The sequence below is a fragment of the Dermacentor albipictus genome, chromosome 2 (genome assembly GCF_038994185.2).
Source record: "Dermacentor albipictus isolate Rhodes 1998 colony chromosome 2, USDA_Dalb.pri_finalv2, whole genome shotgun sequence".
Classification (NCBI taxonomy): domain Eukaryota; kingdom Metazoa; phylum Arthropoda; class Arachnida; order Ixodida; family Ixodidae; genus Dermacentor; species Dermacentor albipictus.
In genome coordinates this window covers 142896552-142918180 of record NC_091822.1, presented here as the reverse complement: position 1 = coordinate 142918180, position 21629 = coordinate 142896552, and the positions used below count along the sequence as shown (strand labels likewise).

General features: G+C 50.2%; 1 protein-coding gene across 2 annotated transcripts in view; it reads right to left on the bottom strand.

Annotated features, from left to right (window-relative positions):
• Traf4 (TNF receptor associated factor 4) overlaps positions 1-20995 on the bottom strand; it is an 85301-nt gene extending 64306 nt beyond the window's left edge. Inside the window, exon 1 of one of the 2 annotated variants that reach the window (XM_065435471.2) lies at positions 20724-20995. In XM_065435471.2, the coding sequence (XP_065291543.2) occupies positions 20724-20837 (114 nt within the window). In that variant the 5' untranslated portion in view covers positions 20838-20995. The remainder of the gene's footprint in view (positions 1-20723) is intronic. The other variant, XM_065435470.2, reaches the window with a different exon arrangement.
• Positions 20996-21629: the final 634 nt, after the last annotated feature.

Sequence of the window (21629 nt, the reverse complement as noted above, 5' to 3'; positions counted from 1 at the left end):
TTTCGAAAGCAGTGTCTTAACGTGATGAATAATCAGAGAGATATTAGCTGCTTAGATCAGTTTTGAAGCCTAATTTCCATGGCACGGTGCCCTGTATTTGTCCGGTAGAAGTAACGCAATTAAATATGTGTGATTTTTATCGTATGCGCACCTCCGGACCGCGCAGTAACCATTTTCTAGCTTTTACTAACACCGAGCGTAATGCGCATGCAGTCAAGCAACAACTCAAACTCCAATTGAACTTAGCAAACGTATCCATGTTCTCTCTCTGTCTCTCTCAGCTTCTTCTTCTTCTTCTTCTTCTTATTATTATTATTATTATTATTTTTTTTGTGCAGAGCTATATATACGCTTAGCGTGCGGATGCTGGAGGTATGTACGCGCATATTGCGGAAGCTGAATGAAAAAAAGTGAGAGCAAAAAAAAAATTAATTTAATAAAAGCACGCCACTCACGTCTCAGGGTTGACCACACGCAACGCGCGGAAGCACTTTTGAGATCGGCGAATGAACACACACGACGCTTGAGAAAAGAAAGAAAGAAAGAAAAGAAACAGACAGAAAGAAAGAAGAAAAAAGACAAAAGGAAGAAGAAAAAAGTGCGCGCGGAAGTAAGGACACCAGCAGAGGATAAAGTAAAACGCCCGGCGCCCCGCGTTTTTTTCCCCCAACAGTGAAACCGTTGTGCACACAAGCGCGAAGGCCTTTCTTTCTACGCGCCCGTAGCGCGTCTAACGGGACCTTTCTTCATCGCCTCACGCTCCGCCTGACCCGCAACACTTAACGCACACAGAGGCGCCGCGACCTCTCGCTACACGTCGATTCGGCGGCTGCTTCGCGCACGCATAAAGCGTGTAACATCGACGAGTGATCGGCGATAAAGAAGAATAAGAAAGAAGAAAAAAAGGCTACAACTGAAAAAAACAGGTCGTGTTCGTGTAGCTCGGACGATAATCAGACACGCGTGAAGCAAGCGGCAGCGCCGGGTAAAAAGGATAGGAGAAAACGTGACGGGCGCAGCGCGCTCGTGTCGGCCTCCGTATCGAGTCTTCACAGAAGAAGAAAGACGCGCAGAAAAACGATTGCTCGGGCGTTCGGAACCGCTAGAAAGGACAGGGGAATTCGAGGCGAGGGCGATGGAACGGGATCGAAGCATCACCCCCGTCCGTCCGCGTCTGCCAGCAGGACACCAGCACGTGTCCTTCACCGCGCAGTTCACGTACGCGCACGCAAAAGCTGAAGCACGCGCACGTAATGCATCGACACGAAGACGACCTATAATACACCGGATGATGGACCCGACTTCCCTCCTCCTCTCCTTCCGACGACTCCTGCCACCAAAGACAGGCCGCTGACCGTACGACTCGAGACTCTCCCCCTTTCCTCTCGCCCACCTTCTTCCTCCAGCGACAACGGTTGTCTAAAGGGGAGGGTTGCTGCCATCGGTTGCGCATGCGTGCAGCAAGTCTCGCGGTACGCGAGAGGGGCATTTTGAGAGGGGGGGGGGGAGGGAGGTATAAGGCGCGAGGAAGTGACCCCCATGGGATCGGTCGCCGAGGCGCCCCGCGGATGGGACCGCGCTTCGCTTCGCTCGCGTGTACTGGCTGCAAGACGGGCCACACGCTCGTACGAACGCGTACAAACCGTGCCGATCATCGGTCTTGGTTGGGCGGCCAGAACGGAAGAAGTCCTTGCCGCAGGCCTGCTTTGTGCTGCGCAGCAGCCGTGCTTATGCGGAGTTCCGCGCGGCGTGTTACAAGGGTGCCGTGTGTGTTGCGGGCCGGTCCGTTAATCGGGGCCGTCGACGAGGCGTTCGAGTGAACAATGTATCACTCTCTTCTGCTGCTGCTGCACGCCGCCACTGCGAGCCGTAGTAGCCTTTTCTCTCAGTCGCCCACACGTGCGATCGCGTCCATGCGCAGCAACGGCTGCCCGTCACGGTACGACCGGTGTCCCAGTTACCGGCAACCGAAGGAGAAAAGGTTGCGAACGAGGCTGCTGGCTGTTCGAGCCTTCTGAGGAAGCTTTAGCTCGGGTGCTCCTATCTAAATACATGTAAAAGGAGAATTCGTTTTTCTCGGCAACCACTGCACCAAATTTGACGGGGTTTGCTGCATTTAAAAGAAAAGCTTAAAATCTAGTGACTGTTGGTTTCGAATTTTCGATTTAGGTCGTCAAATTTTTATAAAAATTTGGCGAAAAACGCAAATTTTCAGAAAACGAAACTATCAAGTTCACAATCCTGTAACTCAGCAAGAAAAAATGATATCGCAATTCTGTGAATTGTACCTGATAGCCCATCTAAAGCGGACAAAATTGATATGTTACACAGGAACCTCAAAAAATGGAGTGATGTGTAATTACAACTTTTGCAGAACCTTTGTAAACAACGTAACAAATTCACGTATAAGGTAAACTGACATATAAAATTTGTCCGCTTTGAATGGTCTAATGAATGCCGTTTACAGAATCGCGATATCTGTTCTTGATGCAGAGCTATTAGCTTGTAAACTTCGTTCTTCTATTTTTTTCAAGCATTTGAATTTTTGAAAATCCTTTTAACAAAATTCAAGCCCTAAATCAAAATTCCGCTTCCAACAGTCACTAGAATTTAACTTTCTCTCTCAAATGCAACAAATTTCATTAAAATCGGTCCAGGGGTTATCTCAGAAAAACGTTTTTGCGTTTTTACATGTATTTGAATAGGCCGCGTCGGAGTTGGGCCCGAGCTAAAGCTTCCTCTTAAGCGACGTCCTGTTTCTTATCGCGCGCCTCATTAAATTAAGCGGTGTTCGACTTTTCGAATGTGTGTTGCCGCTGATCAGTCAATGGTGAGGCGGCGAGAGCCTCTATTCTATGTGAGATAGTCGTTGCAGTGTTTCTAGGCGGTCCGTGGGACGTCTGCAGTTCACATGTGCCGAAGACTCCGCTTGGAATGTTTCGATCTTTGCGTGTGCGTATGTGAAGTGTGCAGATAGAAAAATGAATGCACGAAAAATACTTGCTCAATGGTTCCGACGTCTTTGCAACCAGAAGAGTGACAGTTTGGAACACTTTGCTTCCGGTACCGTATGCTTACGACGCCTGGGTTTTCTTTGACTGGGGTCGCAATTGCGGACACGCGCGGCGCCTTTAACGCGCCTCCATCAGGCCAGGTCATCTTGTTTTGTTTTTCTGTTTGATGGTCAAGACGATCACATGTTTTTAACTCTGCGGTAATGAATGGAAGCTGGAGAGAAATGTTTCTGCGCTTTCATCAAGATAATTAAACATGACGTGGGAAGAAGTATTTCAGTGTTTCTTTTTTCCTTCCTTTCTTTCTTCCTTTTTTTTTTCCGGGCAACAACCCCAGCTTCTTTCGGTATCGGCGTAGCTCTCAAGGCCTGTTTCCGAAGCGCGGAGGCACAGACTGCAGATGCGATGAGGTTCTGTGGGCAAACGTTTAACTAGGTTCTGACGTCGTCACGGAACATATATAGAATTTCTCTTTTCGTTCCTCTGTGAAAACGTGCGAATGTACGATATATTTACCAACGGCAGCTCGGTATCATATAATTTGCACAGGCACATATATAAGCGTGAGCGGGTCTAATCGATACAATCGAAGCTGGAAGCACTACAACATGTGTGCAATTAGCAATTGCGCCAGCACCCCTGCGTCCAGCATGTTTGGCGCAGCGTACCCGCGAGCTGATATCGCAAAGACAACCGGTCAGATTGGAGGGAGCACACGCAAAACCGCCGCGTTATCGCTATATCTAGAGCGGCGAGATAGAAACAATATATAAAGGATAGATTCACAGACTCGGGCGTCCTCAAGTATGATCGCAATGCTCAAGTATGATCGCAAGCCGTTGTTCTGCCTTCCCACGGGGTACGCAGACACAAAGACGCGCGCTTGCCGTAAGAGGGCGGGGGAGGGGGGGGGGGTGATTCGTTGATGCCTCAGTGCGGCATGGAACGAACCGAGGAGCTCTCGGCTTGATTTGCGCGCATGAGAACCAAGGTTGTATCGCATGAATATGCATGCACGTCGCCGCCAGAAAGACAATCGTACTGCATACGGGACCGGAAGCGTTTGTCTGGGATCGAAGAAAGGAGGCAGGCCTTCCGGTTGGCGGATGCCACCTGACCCGCTGTGCATATCATATGTATAGCCCTCGTGCGAACCTCAGGATATCCGTGGTCGGCGCAATGTTACGTGTTCTTCGTTTTTTTCTCACGGGGAAGAAGACTCCATGGGACCTTCTGCTTCTACGAGCCAGCAACCTGTTGCATTTCCTTTCGCTGCAGGTGCTGCTGCGTTCTTGTATGCTTCGTGCGTGTGAGAGCTGAATACGTTTCCTGCTGGTCAGGGTGAAACTTGTGAGGCTTTTCCTTACGGCTGCTCAAGCGGAACATAAGCAGAACTGCTCCGCTTGAAACAAAAGCGTTGTCCGCTTCCGCGAAAATATTTGTCGTGAGATTCTTAATTGGGGGCCTTAGCACTTCGCTCGTCTGATGGAATCACATTCGTTCGATTGTGAAAGTACAGTGCATACTGCGGCGTTAATGTTTGCGCCGTAGCGTACAAAAAAAAAAAAACGTGGGGGGATGGGTGGGTGGGAGTAATGCTAAGTGTGGGACCTAGCGGTCGGCCGCGCCAACCTCCGACCCACTCCAACCGCAAGAAGCTGTGGAGACGCTCAGCCACAAACCAGTCAACTAAGGAGAATGGAAGTGACGGTTACACCCTCCCGAGAGGCTGAACATTTCTTACACCCCTGGGCGAGCATGCATGAAAGCGTGAGAGGTCTGCAGCCTAGTGCACTGTCGTTACGTATGTACAGTCAACCGCAAAAGTTTACGGGACGCAGCATCTGCTAAGAAGCTGAATTCTTGCGAAGCGTGGTCCCACAGCCTCGAATTAAATGTTCCAGCATGTAGTAGCCTTCGCCACCGACACAGTGATTCATTAAATACGAAGTGTCATTCCTTAACAGTGCAGGAATTCATATTTGAAGGGGAAACCGCATCCCGTAAACTTTTGCTGTTGACTGTACATACGTTTCACCAGTGCGTTCGCGGCGCGAAGCACCATCGAAAAAACGAAGAGGGTAAGAGAGAGAGAGAGAGAAAGCAAGGGTAGAAAAGGCAGGGAGGTCAACCAGAACAGCACCCGGTTTGCTACCCTACACTGGGGGTGGGGGAAAGGGGAATAGAAAGAGGAAGAAAGGGAGAGAGTAAGCACTGAGTACGTGTGGGAGGGACACGGTACACAATGACAACTTTTCCTAAAAGCTTGTGCCCTGTTGTGGCTTTCTTGACAGTTTCATTACTTTATGTTTATCTTATACACATGGCCGCGAAGATTGTTTGCGGCGCAACCAGAATGAGCTTTCCTTGACTGGTCCCTGTGTTCACAATGGAACAGGGGACTAGTTAGCCTGTCGTCACATGGCCTTGTCCGTTTCCTCCGAGGTCCGACATTTGTGGGCTTAAACGTAAAGAAACGACGCTTGAGCGGCAATTAAGATATACCGGTAGGGTTCCAACCTGGTCGGTCTGGCTGGTATACGGCACGTCTAAAACAGAACTTGTGTGCGACGTAGTAGAGTGGTCTGAGAATAAAACAGCTGGTATACAGTCGGACGCCCGTATGTGCAAATTCTCTGTGCCTCAACGCCATCCTCGTTCAAGTGTGACATTTAAACTTAGTGCAAGAACTTAGGTATCACTGGACAAAGCACGGGACGCAGCAAGGGAAACTTATAAGCATAGCACCGTATATGTATTCCACACCTGCGTTGTCCCGGCGTATAACAAGAATTAAATTCTGGTGTTTTACGTGCCAAAACCACGATTTGACTATGAGGCACGGCGTTGGGGGGGGGGGGGGGGGGGCGTCTCCGGAAATTTGGACCGCTTGGGGTTCTTTAGCGTGCACCTCAATCTAAACGCACGGGTGTTTTCGGCCCCCGTCGAAATGCGGCCGCCGTGGCCGGGATTCGATCCCGCGACCTCGCCCTTAGCAGCCCAACACCATAGCCACTAAGCAACCATGGTGGGTATCGCGGTGTATACCGTGAGCATAAGTTGCAACGTACGCAAACAGCAAGTAACTGGTCAGAATGATTGTTACACGTAATTACACTATAGGGCGAGCGCAATCGCTCCGTAGCCAATTTCTAAGCAAGGAATTGTCCCAAATGTACGTGTTGTAGTCTGAATCGAGCCACTCTTACAAATGCAGGTGGACTTGCAAAAGGGAGCAACGCATTGGAGTAGTGCCGGAATTGTTCGCGTTCAAATTTATTCTGATGGTACAACTTCCAAAAACGGCAACCGGAACTTGCGGACGAAAGAAACCAGGTTATGACCTCGCTGGAAGTACGGGCGGAGCACCACAACCATATCGGGATTAGCCTCACATGCGCTTGTACGACCCTGAAATAAGAGCCTGCCGCTAGTCTTGTTACGAGCCTCGTTTGCTTTTGTCTTTTTTTTCCCCACCTTCTTGAGGTCACCGAGCCACCTGTTCTTTCGCGTATACCCGTAAAAAGCCTTTGTCGCCTTGTTTTCACCCAACACGCTCGGCTCTATAGATGTCACGGGGGTGGACCACGCACTGCAACGGTTTCGCGGACCAGCAGCAGGTGTTTGCGAGATAAGGAGTTCTCCGGGGCACGCGGTCGGATCGACGCGGAGACACCCACGCGACCGACTTCGATGCGTTTGCACACGTGGGCGGGAAAAGCGGTAATACAGCGAACGCCGGCAGCTTCCACGGCGACGAAGACGTGATGTGCGCGCCTAATGGCCGGACTCGGTCGGCGCCGCGGCGCTGCCCTCCCGTGTATACACTTTCCGCGTCTACACGCCATCCACTCGAAGCAGCCTCCTAATATTTGTCGCGTCTCCAGTCGGCGGGCCGGCGCAATGTATGCACGCGCGGTGGATATGCATTGGCGTGCCCGGCCGTCGGCGCGACGGCCTTGAGGCTTGCTCGCTTGCGAGTCTTATATACAACACTGCGCGACGCACACACGGGCTTCACCGTATACTTTACACTCGCAACGCGGTCGACGCCGTGCGGACATGTTTGATGTGCACCCAGAAGTCTTCCTCTTTCGTCGGTGTATGTATAAACACATGGACGGTGCACCGGGCGCGCCTCGTCTATACGTGCACGCGCATTTGCTTTGGCGAGCGTGTCCAATTTCCATAATGCGAGTGCATACAGAGGACAGTGGGCATACGCGTGACAGCAAAGCGCGCTTTGTGTGTAAACCGGGAAATCGTATTAGCGACGAGGAACGCGGATACACAGACGCTCGAGCTTGCACGCTCGGTGTGGATGGTAAAGATAGGTGCCAGCATTTCTCAGACCCTCAGCACGAACTTCGAGGCATCGTGCATGCGATATTCTGCCGCAGGCCGCGATTCTTACAGTGCTGCGCTGACACTGCTGCGAGTCCCTTTTGCGGTTTTCTTTAACGAAGGAGTTCACACTATCAGGGCTCTAAGCATTTGTTTCGAAGAGAACTGTGAGCGAATAGTGGATTGTTAAGACACTAATTAGAAAAGCATACACGTTTGCTTCTTCCAGTTCGGTTTATGCCCCCTTGTGCCAATAAAGCCCACATCATCATCATCGTCACCACCACCACCATCATCATCATCATTATCATCATCATCATCTGTTTATTTCTACACACCGTGTCGTGGTATAAACACAAGGAAAGCTCACTGTTTTTAAACATTTCCTGCTTATAGCGAATTTTATTGCATGGGAGAAAAACGGTATTTTAAAGCCATAATTCCAAATGCTCAGAGAAGCTATTATCTCCGCCCAGTTCCCTATATTGACAGTTAGACCACTCGAGGTTTATTTAAAAAAAAAAAAGAATTTCGCGTTGCAGAGGAAAGGACGACGGTCACGGGGTAATACTGTCAGATATTTCTCCTAAACCGGACCAGTAGAAGACGTACTCTCACAGGCTATAAAGCATAAAGCGAGTAATTCAGGCACTATGCTCGTCTTGCCCCGATCATCACATCTAAAAGAAAACACCGGCGTGCAAATGCGAGCGCGAACGCCTGAACATTGCTAGCGACAGCACATCGCATCCGTCGCGTCTTCCGTGAGCGCGCCTCCATTGTGCGTGTCCTTCGTGCAGACAGGCATCCTGTGTACCAGCATAAAAGAAAAAAGTATATCGAGCTGGTCCGCCTATACAACTCTCTTCGGTTGTTCTTCGATCTGTGACTCAAGTACCGAGTAATCCTGAATCACACCGTCCGTGAAGCAAGACATTTCTCCGGATCACATTCGCACGGCTGAAGCGTAGGTGTCAAAGCAATTGAACCGCGTGCCATGCAGACGGCAGTTCCCCAAACCACACTTGGCAGAAAGAAAGAAAGAAAGAAAGAAAGAAAGAAAGAAAGAAAGAAAGAAAGAAAGAAAGAAAGAAAGAAAGAAAAGGACAGCGGGCCTCTCGAGTTTCGGGTTGACGAAAACACTGCACGACTCGGGCTATTCCTGGATGGCGTCAGCACATACATACGTGCAAGCCCAACCTCGACCGCCAACGCGAGATAGAACGGATTCTCAACCCGAAGCATAACAAACAGGCCCGCTGCTCGGCGCGAAGGACAAAAGCTTCGGGCGCTCGCGAAGAAGGAAAAACAAAAAACAAAATACGAAGAGACGCAATGGCGCAGCCGAGTCGACGGCGAAGCGGCAAAGTGAAAACCCACGCCGATGCATGTGCGCACGCGACGACCTCCCGTCGTGTACACCTATGTGTTTGTACACGCGCGTGTGTGTGCGTGCTCCCTATGCGAGGTCGCGTCTGTGCGTAGTGGTGGTGGTGCCTGGCCCTCGGTGCCAGATGAGCGAGCTGCTTGCTGGCAGCGTGCGCAGGCACGCCTGCTGCGCGTGGGCGACCGCTCTGCATTCGCCGATATGCGAGAGCGGTCGGTCGGTCGGCGATGAGCCCGTTTCCCTTTTTTTTTCCTTGCTTTATTTGTTTTCATGCATGTTCTGTTAGCCGACACGGCGCCCACTCGATATCCGCCTTTCGGTTGGACTCCGTGCTTCGCGAGGCAGCCTACAATTAAATGATGAGCCCGCCTCCACCTCCCCCACATCCGTACTCCCCGGTTCAGAACGGTGTACACAAAAAGTTGCGACAGGACTGCACACGGACACATGGGCAAGGAATGGCTTGTCTGCAAGCTTAAATTAAGGTGACGGCTTTGTTCTCGATCGAGTTCCAGCTTGTCGAGAATGAGATCCGGGGTCGCAGGCTTTCAGCACGTATACGAGAGTTCGGTCCAGAGGTCACTGCGACGCCTCGCGTATATCACTTGCAGGGAACGTATATATTCCAAATGTCATTCGGGGTTTTCATTGCCTATATATTATGTTTTTGGAAAGGCTTTGGCAAGGAGGCTATAGATGAGGCAGTTTGATACAGCACGATATAAAGCACACCTACGTGGCCTGAAGGCTGTGCCGGAGGTCCCTTCTAGAACATCAGCGTGGGTGCAATCTCCTCGTAGCAATTTTCGAAATCTTCTCTCAAATGCTCTTTTGAATGTGTTCCGTAAACACCGTACTCTTGAAGCGCAGGGAACAAGGGCAACAGAGCTGATCTATTGTTTCTCTGTAGCATTTCTTCAACCAAAGCTGTGTCCCGTGTACAAAGCCGAGTAATGGTTATGCCTCTCAGGCGCTGCAAGAGATCGAAGAGACCTTCGCAAACACTTTGTACGTGGCCCCCAGCCATCGCTGCAGAGGTGTCTTTATCGCCGCATGCGTACTGCGAACTTTCCCGACCACCGCTGGAGGGCCCGGAGGAATTCGACGTTGGTTCGGCCCTAAAGAAGTGCCGCGCGAATAGAATTGGTGGGCAGGAACTCTCGGCGCATTGCGAACAATTACACCGTGACACCATCGGCTACACGTACCTAGGTGTCCCACACGAAAACATAGAGCTGATTATAGCTCTTCAACTGTTTGAGTCACTCGCGACGTCCTTGGTGGCGGCAGAGCCCTCTGTAGACGGGACAGGCATTGCACTTGTCGAGAGCCTGATGGAGGTCCGTGCTGGTTGCGCTTCCCCGAGGAGCTCGAAATACTCCCTGTTATTTAGAAAAGTGCGCGCTGGTGACTCGTCGTTCAGCCGATGGCGACATTGCTGTCTTCCGTGGCAGTCGAGACACGTATATGTACCTGGTACAAAGATGGCTAGCCCGGGGTAAATGTGTGAATAGTGCATACTACACAGCAAGGCGGAACTATGTATTGGGGCGCGCGTTTTTCTGGTGTTTATCCGAGGGCGCGAGGTCGTTTATGCCGAAACGTTCTCTCGTATAGTGCAGATATAAGCGGCGCCAGTGCATCCTTGATCTGGGTGTCTCTGCCTGTCTGGCACGCGTATTCGGATACACTATACCATTCCCAGTTAAGCGTCATGCACTGCAGATATAACGCGGGTGAACGAGCGCGCATGTACGAACGTAGGATCGATGTTCAGCTATATCAGTGGGATGTCGGGATCTACACGGTGCGCACATCTCCTCGAATATTGCGGGAAAGAGTGCGGTTGAGAAGCGAAGGTTGCTTCAGAAGTGAGCCGGAAGACAGTCGAAGTGCAGAGGTCCGAACAATGCGTGCCACTCAACGGACGACGACAACTCCTGGCGCAAGCCGGAAGCGAGGTGAAGATGACTCTGGCTAGGTTTTTTTTTAACACAAAATTTGTTTCTTTTCCTCCTCCTTGGCGAATAGATTCGGAGCTCGGCCCATCAGCGACGTCCTAATCAACTACCAAAGCGCGCAATTACACAACGCGCTGTATAGAGCAGAATCATTCCGCCTACGTGATCGGCAGCAAATTACGCCGTCTATTTAAAAAAAAAAAAAAGAAGGCTCCAAAGGCGAGCAGCTAGGGACGGGATTCTGCGCCACTGATTCACAGCACACTCGGCCCACGAAATCGATCAACCATAGTGTTATGTAAGAAGACAGTTCCAGCTTTTTCCTGCAGCTATACAGCTACAACTGGCACTAGATGCTCGCGACTGCGCTCAGCCTCTGCGAGGCGTATACTTGCAGTTAGCCAGTTAGCTGGCCGTGGCGCATCCACATGGCCTTCCCGGGAGGCTCGCTTCTGGGAGGCGCCGACGCCTATATAGGTTGCGCCGACGTCTCGCGCAGGTTACGTCACGCGCTCGTATACAACTCATCGCCCCTGGTACAGGAATGAGGCCAGCGCCGACGACTCTATTCTCTTACAAAGGAGCCGTGCACACGCATCGTGAATGTGTGCGCGCGCACAAGCGCCATGTACCGAGCGTGTGCGCCACTCCGGAGGGAGAGAGAGAGAGAGCGTGTCCATTGTTTCTGCGCCAGCAACAGCGCTTCCTTTGGCTTCCATCGAGGGCGCATAATACGAACGCGCGCAGCTCGGTATTCTGTGTGCAGAGAAGAAGACTTCCTCAAAGTGAATTTGAGGCAACCTTTTGTCCCTGGTTCCGCCTTCACTTTTGCGCTACCGCTCTCAAAGGGGAGGAAGCTCGAACAACGACCATGGGACGAGCTACCGTTATGGAGTTCCGAAAAAAAAAAGAAAAGAAAAGAGGACACGTTGCAATAAAGGTGGACGGCTTCCGGATGGATTGTATCTCTCCCTTTTCACCCCCACCCCCTTTTATCATCTCTCTCTATGTTTTTTTTTTCTTTGGCGGCGGCTCGGATTATTGTATACGTGTCGGCTGTAACATTCATGACCCAGTGAATGGGTCGACGGATATGGACTGTTGATGCAGGACGCGTGACTGAGACATCAGGGCGTTTACGTGGCGCAACTCGTACGTAAACGCGCATTGCACCAGCGGTGATACGAACGACGCGATAGACGACGAGTCTCGGATCGCCTTTCCTGCAGCCACCGTTCGAGCAACGCGGTGTTCACGACGCGTGTGGAGAGTCGTACAGATCGACGGATCTTCGCATGAGCGTTACGAAAGCGGGATATCAACTGCACGCAATTGAAAAAAAACGCTTTCGTCTTTCTTCGCCTACATCGCGTACTCTCTCTCAGTCATTTCTTCTTTGAATCGCGGCACGCATTACCTGCAGTGCGTGGCAGGCTGGACGTCAAGCAGTAGAGCGTGTGTATACCATACCGATGGCATGCCGTATAGAGTAACCGAGAAATTGCCGGCTGGAAAATTGCTACAGCGGTGAACTGGGCGTGCGGAGCGTGCTAGACGGGGTCATTATATGACAGGAATTTCGATAACGAAGAGAGCTATAGGCTGCGTGTCGCAACTGTTTCCATCGGCACGTCCCATCGGCGCGATCAATGGACGCGTGACAATCGGTCGTGATGCATCGGACACGCATTGCGTCGTACGCAGATCTCTGCCACGTCGAATTCCGAACGGTCTTGCAAAACTTAGTCTTCCGGAGTCTGGCTCGTTCTCAGACCCGGCAGGACACGCTGCAATGCCTTTCAAGCGGCTTGTGGGCGTTCCTTTTTCTCGTTCTATTTTTTTGTTACGCTGCTTCGGCATTGCATGCATTGTAAAGCAATTTGTATCGCCGGTAGCATTCATCACGTGTCGTGCGCAATGATACGCGTGTACTAAAGAATACGGTGCAGAGCTGAGGGCATTGTTTGCTCCTGCTTTCTTCCTTCAGCTCGCGGAGCGAATGCAAGCAGTGTATACTTGAACCGTATCGAGGAGGCCGAACTCCATAGGTCGCGACATGTTCGCATTGGAATGTTCGTATACTCCGTGGACTACGGTGATTCTGAGAGATTGTAGTCACCGGCGGCTTTCAAAGTTGCGACCAAGCATCCGCCCCCCCCCCTCAAAAAAAAGAAAGAAGAAAAGAAGGAAAAGGGAACGGTGCAAGTCCCTTGCACGACGTCGGCCACTGCCATCACCTGTCACGTTGCAGTGACATTTCCGCCCACGGAACGCATTCAAGTTCTCACAACGGTTTCAGTATACAATCTCCAATGCTGCATCGAAGAAAGCTCTGTTTTGAGCCAGTTGATGTTGCTGTTACAGCGCAAAATAGCGAGACAAATAAATACGTAGGCGAAGACAACAGTTTCTGACGCAAGGGCTGGACGAAAAAAGACAAAAAAGAAGAAAGCGAGAGAGAGAAGGAAGCTGTAATTTGTTCCGGATAAGCTTCCGTCCAGAAAAATCTTGCGCTATAGTTTTCACTCACACACAAAAACAAAGCTAATCCTTCTAGATTCCAAGCTGTATGCGTGCGGGTGTGACGACGAAATTCAGCTTCTTCGCAGCATGCCCGCGGTCCGCAAGCTTTTGTCTCTGAGTGTACACAGCACACACGCGCGTCCTCTAAAACTACACCTTTCTAAACCGATAAGAAAAAGAAATTACGTACGCCGACCGAACGCATTTTTCCTGCGCGTGCAAGCTCAATGCATTTTCATAGTCCCGCAGTTAATGTTAACGTCAAAATGTTCGACAAGCAATCCGTAATCAGCCGTCTCCACGCATCACGCATGCCCCTATGACCTTCTGGGAGCACCAAAATGTCGCCAAAGCAACTTCAACCATAATAACTCTCCACTGGAGCCATATTTAACCAACCGATCAAGCTATTTTGGTTCCTTAATAACTTCATCGTCACTCGCGCATGTATACGTCGCACCAGCACTCTCCTTGTGATCGCTGTGCATCGTGTGCTGCGAACAGCGAAGGTTGTTGCAACGTCGGCGTCACTTCTTTGTTGAGCCGACGCCGAAGCAACCTGTCGACATTATTTTTTTTTCCTGTCGCATAAATTGATCGATCGTTATTCGTTTTCTTTTGCGCACTTTTTTTAAAATAAGCTGTGCTGGCATACAAGGCCGTTCACCAAATGGCGCGGTCAACGCTGTCACGGCGTTTTTGATGGTCGGTAACGCGAAGTCAGTCTCGGGACCCAACCTTATATCATTCCCGCGAACGTATTTTTCATTCTTCCGTCGAACTTACGAACATAGAGGCAACGAAACTCCAATGACAGCAGCTGCAATACGCGTTTTTAAACCAATTCAGTGTGTCGAAAACTAGTGCGTGCCCTGAGGCCATGGAGTACATCTTAGGAAGAAAATCATGTCAACTCTTTTTTATTATTATTATTTTGCCCCGTAATTCCGTACCGCGCCTGCACGTGGCCCCCGTGGTCATTCTTGCATCCTTTGCTGTCGTTTTGCCGGCGTCTTCATTGCAGTGAAGTATAAGGCATTATATTATTTCTCTTTTTAAAGGCACAGTAAACAGCAGCACCGAATGCAGTTTATACCAACAAAGTATGCTCTTTCAAAACGTTCTCTTAAGTTGGAGAGAAACGGCTGAATAAAAATGAGCACCAAACTTTCTTCATTCTTAAATATAACGCCGGTGCCGCGCTGTGCCGACACACACCAACAATGGCACTGCAGATTTCAGCATGTTTTCTCGCACACTTGGCCCGTTCTGGCACAGGGAAAGGTCAACTATAGTAAACTCGAGCAGACGCTCTCAAAATACACGACATCACGGCAGACTGGTGCGGAAACTATCGCTTTTGCATCTTTTCACACACATTAGTACTCCGCAATAACGAGACAGCCACTATCGCTCCTTAGGAGGCTCTACGGACCAGAATAGTCGCAACAAGTCCGAAGACGGACATAGCAACGCCACCCAGGTACTTCCCGAACCATCGTCATAGACTTTTGCCAGTGTCCGTATACTCAGGTCTATAATCAATTGTCTAATGGTGAAGACGCATAAAATTGCGTTCTAAATGAACCAGACACCACCTATAACCAAGTTGACATGGCCCTTCCAGTGCCTAAAACGCGTACAATAAGTACTTTGAAACAGCTGAGGACTGGCGCGCCGGCGTTAGCTCTCGGCGCGGAATTCGTGACAATCTGTCGGTCATTTTATCCATATAGTAATAAGCCCATCACTGCGAAATGATTGAATATAGAGTGAGAAAAGAATAATTAATATTTCTTACGTATTGTTATAGTTGGATTACTACCATTGATTGATGTAAATAATACTTCTGCATGTTACTCCATTTCGCCATGTGTTACACAGCGAAGAGTAAATGAAAAAAAAAACTGAAATAAATAAATGAAAAATAAAATGACAACGGCGTCCATAAAGATGAGAACGCTGCAACGGGGAGTTCACGTTGACGATTGTCCATGCAGCTATCCCGGATCATATACATACGTTGTAGTCCTCATACATTAGTGGAAGAGTCCGCCACGTATACTTTATAGGTCGAGACACACACGCACACACTTCCTGTCAAGCTTAAGTCCGTAGTGCAAAGCATAAGCGACTCACTTAATTCTTCATGCGCAACTGTAAAAGACTGCTCATCCCCAACGCTGGTTCTAACTCTGTGTCCGCCGAAAAGCGTTTCGGGAATACGTTCGCGTTTTGCTGCAGATGTCTCACTCACCATGGTCCAAGTAATTCTTGTATTGACAAGGGGGCGCTTGTCCGAACTTCATAGCTTTTTTTTTTTTCGTTAACGTTCTATACTTTCACGGTGTATGTCGAGCACTCGAAACGATCGTGGCAGACGTTCTCAATGTTTAATGGTCACATTTTAAAATGACCTCTTTTTTTTTAGTGTTGTTTAAGGCGTCTCAATTCGTGTACTTCCGGTGACAAGTGGAGAGAGAAAAGAATACGTATACATGTACTTACACACTAGCTCTGTTTACGCCAAGGAGCGTTGAACCCCACAGAGCAGTATATATATATATATATATATATATATATATATATATATATATATATATATATATATATATATATATATATATATATATATATATATATCGATCGCTGCTTGCAATGCGAACCGATAGCATGACGATGCCACCGGCGGACAGCCCAGCGACCGCTTGGCGTGCCAGTTATGCGTCATACTATAGGAGATGTCAGCCGGTGCGGATGGCCCTACGAATATCCGCTCTAGGCGACCAGATAATGCACGCCCGGGTCCTGCATCGATCACGCTCACTTATAAGGTAACATGTTCGATGATTCGCGATTGTTGGTGTCGTTGTTCCACTTTAACTTGCAGTATATTTGCTTCTGACTATCAAGTATGCGTTAGTGTTTTACGCGTGTAAGCGTGTCCGTTTGTCTGATTTCTCTCTATCTCTCTTTTTCTTTTAACGTGTACCAATTGCCTCGCAAGTGCAACTGCAGCGACCTCAGAGTCGAGCGGTTTCCGACCTCTTCACCTGCAGACCATTGTTAACGCTACTTACTTACACTTTTAATGACTGTCTTGGAATACGAGCGACGGCGAACATGTCGGGCAAACAGCTTAGGATATAAACCACGGTACAGAAAAAAAAAACATGAACCATTTCGTTACCTGTTCGCAATATTTTCTCAAGTGTCGCATGTAAGACGAGGTAATTAAGCTGAAAAAAAAAATGGGTCGTGCTGCATTTCACTGGGTCAGGGAGTTCACGAAGTACGCCGGAGGAGGCTTTTTTACGGGCGTTCACATTCATTACTCACTTTCGCAGCAACGCTCCCTCGACTCCCTTTTCATTCGTATTTTGCCCGCTTCCATTTTAGATTTGCGGTCACTTGCTAGGCCGTGTCTCGCGTCTCGTTTCCGAGACGCATTTCAGTCGAGTGCTTAGGAAAGAACTGCTCATGCCTCTCGTATAAGCAACGCGTGCTGCAGCTTTCGCCGAAGAAAAAAAAAAGAAAGAGCGTATACGCAACGCGTGCTGCAGTTTTCACTGAAGAAAAAAGAAAGAAAGAGAAAGTCGCAGGGTCGTTACACGACACGCGAGGTGTCCGACATCCTGCCAGATGAGGCCTCGGAAAATACAGTTTTTTTTTCTTCCTTTTCGTTTTTTTTTTTTATTCCAAACCCTTACTGCCGCTCTGTCAAGGCACACGCACGATGCCATTAGAGGAGTCAAAAGTGTCCGTCGCTGTCGCGCTACAGGAGCACGTGCACGGTGTGCGACCCGCATGCACGGTCGGTCACACTTTCGTTAACGAGCGTTTTTCGTTCTGTCTGGCATGCGAGGAGAGGAACGAAGCGAGGACGCAACGGTGGCAGCTGCCACGTCCTACACGCGCGCGCGAGAAAAAAAAAAAAAAGAACAGGATCGCACTAATGGCCGTCACGACTGCACGTGCGACCTATAGGGCAGATGACGAGAAAAAAAAATGTTAGAGGAGCGAGATGGAAGGAACGTAAACAAAGGGAAGAATAAATATTATCGCTTCTTGCCCGCGCTGGAGAGACTGGCGCGGGAAGTCCTCGTTCCAACGGCTTCCGGTCGTGCCTGTCTGCTGGCGACGCACGCGCGCGCTTTTTTTGTCTTGAGCGGGGCAGCTTTGTTCGAGGGGCCTCTCGCGCAGGAAGACGATGGCGTGAGCCGCCTGGTGTTTTCGCTTGGTCACGCGCAGAGGAAGCGAAGTGAGAAGATAACGAAAGAGGGAGCTTTCGGGGGAAAAGTGGGGTGGGGAGCGGAGATGGGTGCCGGAAAGTGCCGTTTCTTGCCAGAGTTCGGCCGGAGGCCATTTGTACAGCTGTAGGGGGCATCTAGAGGGGTCACAACAATGACGTCGTCACGGTCATCCGGTGTTAGCGGGTCCGCTACGCGGCGGCTTAATTAGAAACTGGATACCTCCGGAACTGCAAGGAAGTTATGATTGATGGCGCGGTACGGAAGCTATTGATTGAGGAATCTATTGATGACGCGGTACGGTTTCCGCGGCTTAATGTTAAACCTTGCATCCTGGTTTTTCGGTGGACTAGAGGTCGCAGATCGCGATAGCTTAATTTCGTTCAACTGCCGTCGCGACTTAACTTTCCGAAGTGGCGCGCAACCGACCACGCTCGTGAAAGAGTTGACAAACGGAGCTAGGCTAGCTTTGCTAGAGCCGGTCTTCGGCACTTTCTCTCCCGCTTCAGCCCCCCAAAGCGGTAAAAAAGCGTTTTCGATGAGCTTGCAGCAAGCCAACCGGCGCGAGCAAATCATGAAAGTTTGCGTACGGCGCAGATTACAAAAAGAAAAAAAAAAACACTCGCAAGCCTAAGGTTTCTTGCGGGTGGTCTGCCTGTAATGAGTGTCAGACTTCGCTCTCACCAGTTTTTTTATACAAGGAGCAAGCAAAAATGAGCAAAAGTGATCGCCAGCAGTAAAATTTTACAGCCCCGAGCGGTTGACTGCGCGAAAACTTGCAAATCGACAGCATCCGGCGAATCCCAAACTCGGAAGCCCGCAGCCCTCCTGCGAGATTCACTCTTCCCCGGAAATGAAATGTTAAACGAGAGCGGCTCCCGGTTGACGGCCAAGCTATACTACTACTGTCTTGCCGCCCCGGAACGCACTGCCTCGCTTCCGGCAGGCCCAACGAGCTGCTCGCTGCCGCACAACGTGTGCGCTTCCGAACGAACGTCTTGGCTCCACAAGAAGCAAGCAGACTCCTTCAAGCACCTTCCCTTCTTTCTTTCTGGTTTACCGACCAGCCCCCCCAACAGAACGCGGGCGGGGCCGGCGATCGGGCCGGCGAACGGGAAGTGCAGGACCCCGAAACCGTATAAACAAGTCCCGGCCTGCTGCCGTCGAACGCCGGCTGCTGCCTCTGTTCGGCACGCGCTCGTGTCGCGTGCATGCGAGCGCACCCGCATGGATGGATGAATGTGTGCGAGCGAGCGAGGCAAACGCAGAACAGAAGAAGCAGAGGCAGTGCTTTCCCCCCGCCACGAACCACACACCCTCTCTTCTTCCTGTGGGCGAAGCCAAGCCGCAGCTGGATATACTTATATCTGCTTATATATACTCAGGCGCCACGAGCCATGCGCCCGCTCTTCTCCAACACTTTTCTTTCTTTCTCGTTCCTGCTCGCTATCATCGCTCATAAATTTCTCTTCGGGGGAGGCTTCGCGCGTAAACAGTACGCACGCGGTGTAACGTGACGCTGCGCGCGCGTTCGGCGTTGATGTAAAATTACGCGCAGGCGACATCTGCGAAGAGATGCGACGCAGGATGTGTTTTGGCACGTGGGCGCGAACGAAAGCGCGAGTGGAGAAAGCCGCGCGAGGCGCTCCGCGTTGCCTTCCTTTTGAGGAGACGTGCTGTGCATCTGTGTATACATAGGAGACATCTGCGCGATGCATGCAAGCGCGTATATATGGTCCGAAACGAGCGGAGGGATGTCAGCGAACGCGGGCTTGCCTTATGGAGCGCTAATTGACGCCGGATGACAAAAGCTCTTCGGGCGGCGGTATCAAGAGTGCCAGCTGTGCGGCGGTCGCTGCATCCATTCCGCGCTGATCGATTTATGACAGTAGCGTGCGCATCTTCTATACGGGAGGGTAATTTTTTTCTCGAGCGTATCTAAACAGTTGTGATATTACGGTCTGCATGCTTGCAATTCCAGGCCACGTGGGTTATCCAAAGATAAATATGCACATTAAGAACACATGAATCAAAGCTATAGGTTCCATGTGTGGAAGGGGGGAGGTGAATGGTGTGCATAAGAAAGAAGATTAACTGAAGACGGGAACAGTTAACGATAGCCGGCTACCAACACAATTTTTCTTTCCTGTAATAATCAGTCAGCTGATGACCATAAAGGCAGGAGCAGCGTAAACCAGCAGTTAACGTCGACTCCCTGTACTTAACCAACAAACGGTTCAATGTCCGGATGAACGTGCTGGAACATGTTTGAGCATTTGTTGGCGAGGAGTGAATGCATCTCTTTTGCTTTGCGTGGCTCTTGAGCTTTTGTGTAAACTAAACTCTCTTGAGAACTTCTCGTGCACGTATGTTATATATATATATATATATATATATATATATATATATATATATATATATATATATATATATATATATATATTTATTTGTTTGAGCATCTTTCATTCCAACTGTCCCATGAGCGTCTGTCATTTTATCTTTTGTGCTTCGCAGCCCCCTTTGCTGCGCATGGACTCGACGACACTGATTCGAAGTTTTGAAGTGAACTCGTTTCACTGTCCTTTTTCTTTCGCGCACGTACAACTGTGAGGAGACCTTTTGCTAGGCAAGTTCTAACCGGCCCGTAATGTTTTCACTGACCAAAATTGAAAGCAAAGGGGAAATACTGAGGGACATTAATAGGGGAGCGATATCAAAGCGTCGGAAAGGCAAGACCGTCGAAGTACGACAGTAAAACGAGGACAAGCAGCACAAGCAAGAGGCGGGAAATACAACAGCATCGAACGCGCCGGTTGGTATGTCAGCGCAGTTTTTGAATGTATCCGAAAGGAAAGGAGATGAATTCTCTGAAGTGAGGACTCAAATGATAATCAGTGCCGCGGAGTGCCCATAGACCCCTTGGCTATCATACACCGATTTCGCAAAGTCATCATTGCATCACAGAGGGCTGCTCGCTTTTACTTGGTGTTTACTATTTCACTTGATACGCAGTGTAGCAAAGTCCTTCTGAAAATAAAATCACAAATTATAAAAAGGAGAGAAAAGAAACCGTAGGCGAGTTCTGAAACGTCCATCGATTTCCGACTCGGTCAGTGACCGCAACTTCTCCGATAACGTGTAACTTGACCTATAAAGTTGGTCACGAACACACTATATGCGCTGCGGAAATTACTACGCGCTGCCCACGCCCGGTACCTTCGCGTGTCGCAAGCGGAAAGCTCACCTGTATCCGCTCGGAGCCGAACGCCTTGCAGACTGGACACCGCTTGGCCGCCGGAGGCCTCGCCGGCAGGATGAGTTGGTCGTCGATCATGGGGCCCCTTCGCGACGGCATCATGGGACAAAGTCCTTCTTCCAACGCAGACCACCGTCCCTTTGCCTCGCGCAAATCAGACAAGATCCCGGATAACTCGTAGGCCCAAGCGGGGTGAGCGCGTCAGCAGAAACGACGGCGCTGCCAAGAGCACGACGAAGGCGGCACCAACCGTGGCACACGGCATCAGCGGAACATCTGCCGTCGCCGGGGGAGCGGCGACAGACCTCGCACGAGGGAGGGAGGGGGGTGATGTTGTCGGAGAAGGAGGAAAGCAAGCGGCGACCGACCGACGACGAGTCGCCGGGCGACCTTTCCTCCTCTCTCGCTGCCTCCGGTTAACTCTCCCGTGCTCTTCGCCTTCTTCCGACAACACCCCCCCGGCCCTCCGTGCTCGAGGCTCGGTCGAAGTGGCGGTGGCAAGGGCCGCGCGATTGTTGTGGTGCGGCCTTCCCGAGACGCGCGACCGAAGCGAGAGGATGTGAGGGGTTGGAGGTGAGAGGCACCCGTTATAACGAATTCGCTTTTCGTGCGCTCTTATTCGATGGAAGAGTGGGTGGGAAAGGTGCTCCTTTGTAGGAAATCCGCTCCTCTGTAATTTGAATAGCTCCTCTTCCCCTATTCTCGATTTCGAAGCAGCGCAATGTTCTGTAACAGCTGTTCTGACACACGTGCGGCAAAGTTTCTTCGTCTGTCGATGACTAGAGCCCCTTTATAACGACGTCAGCGCCCACGACGACAGCGGAGAAACGAGACAGATCAGTAACGGACCCCTCTTGGTTGTCTGTCCGTAAACAGTGTGCATGTTTTCCCGCA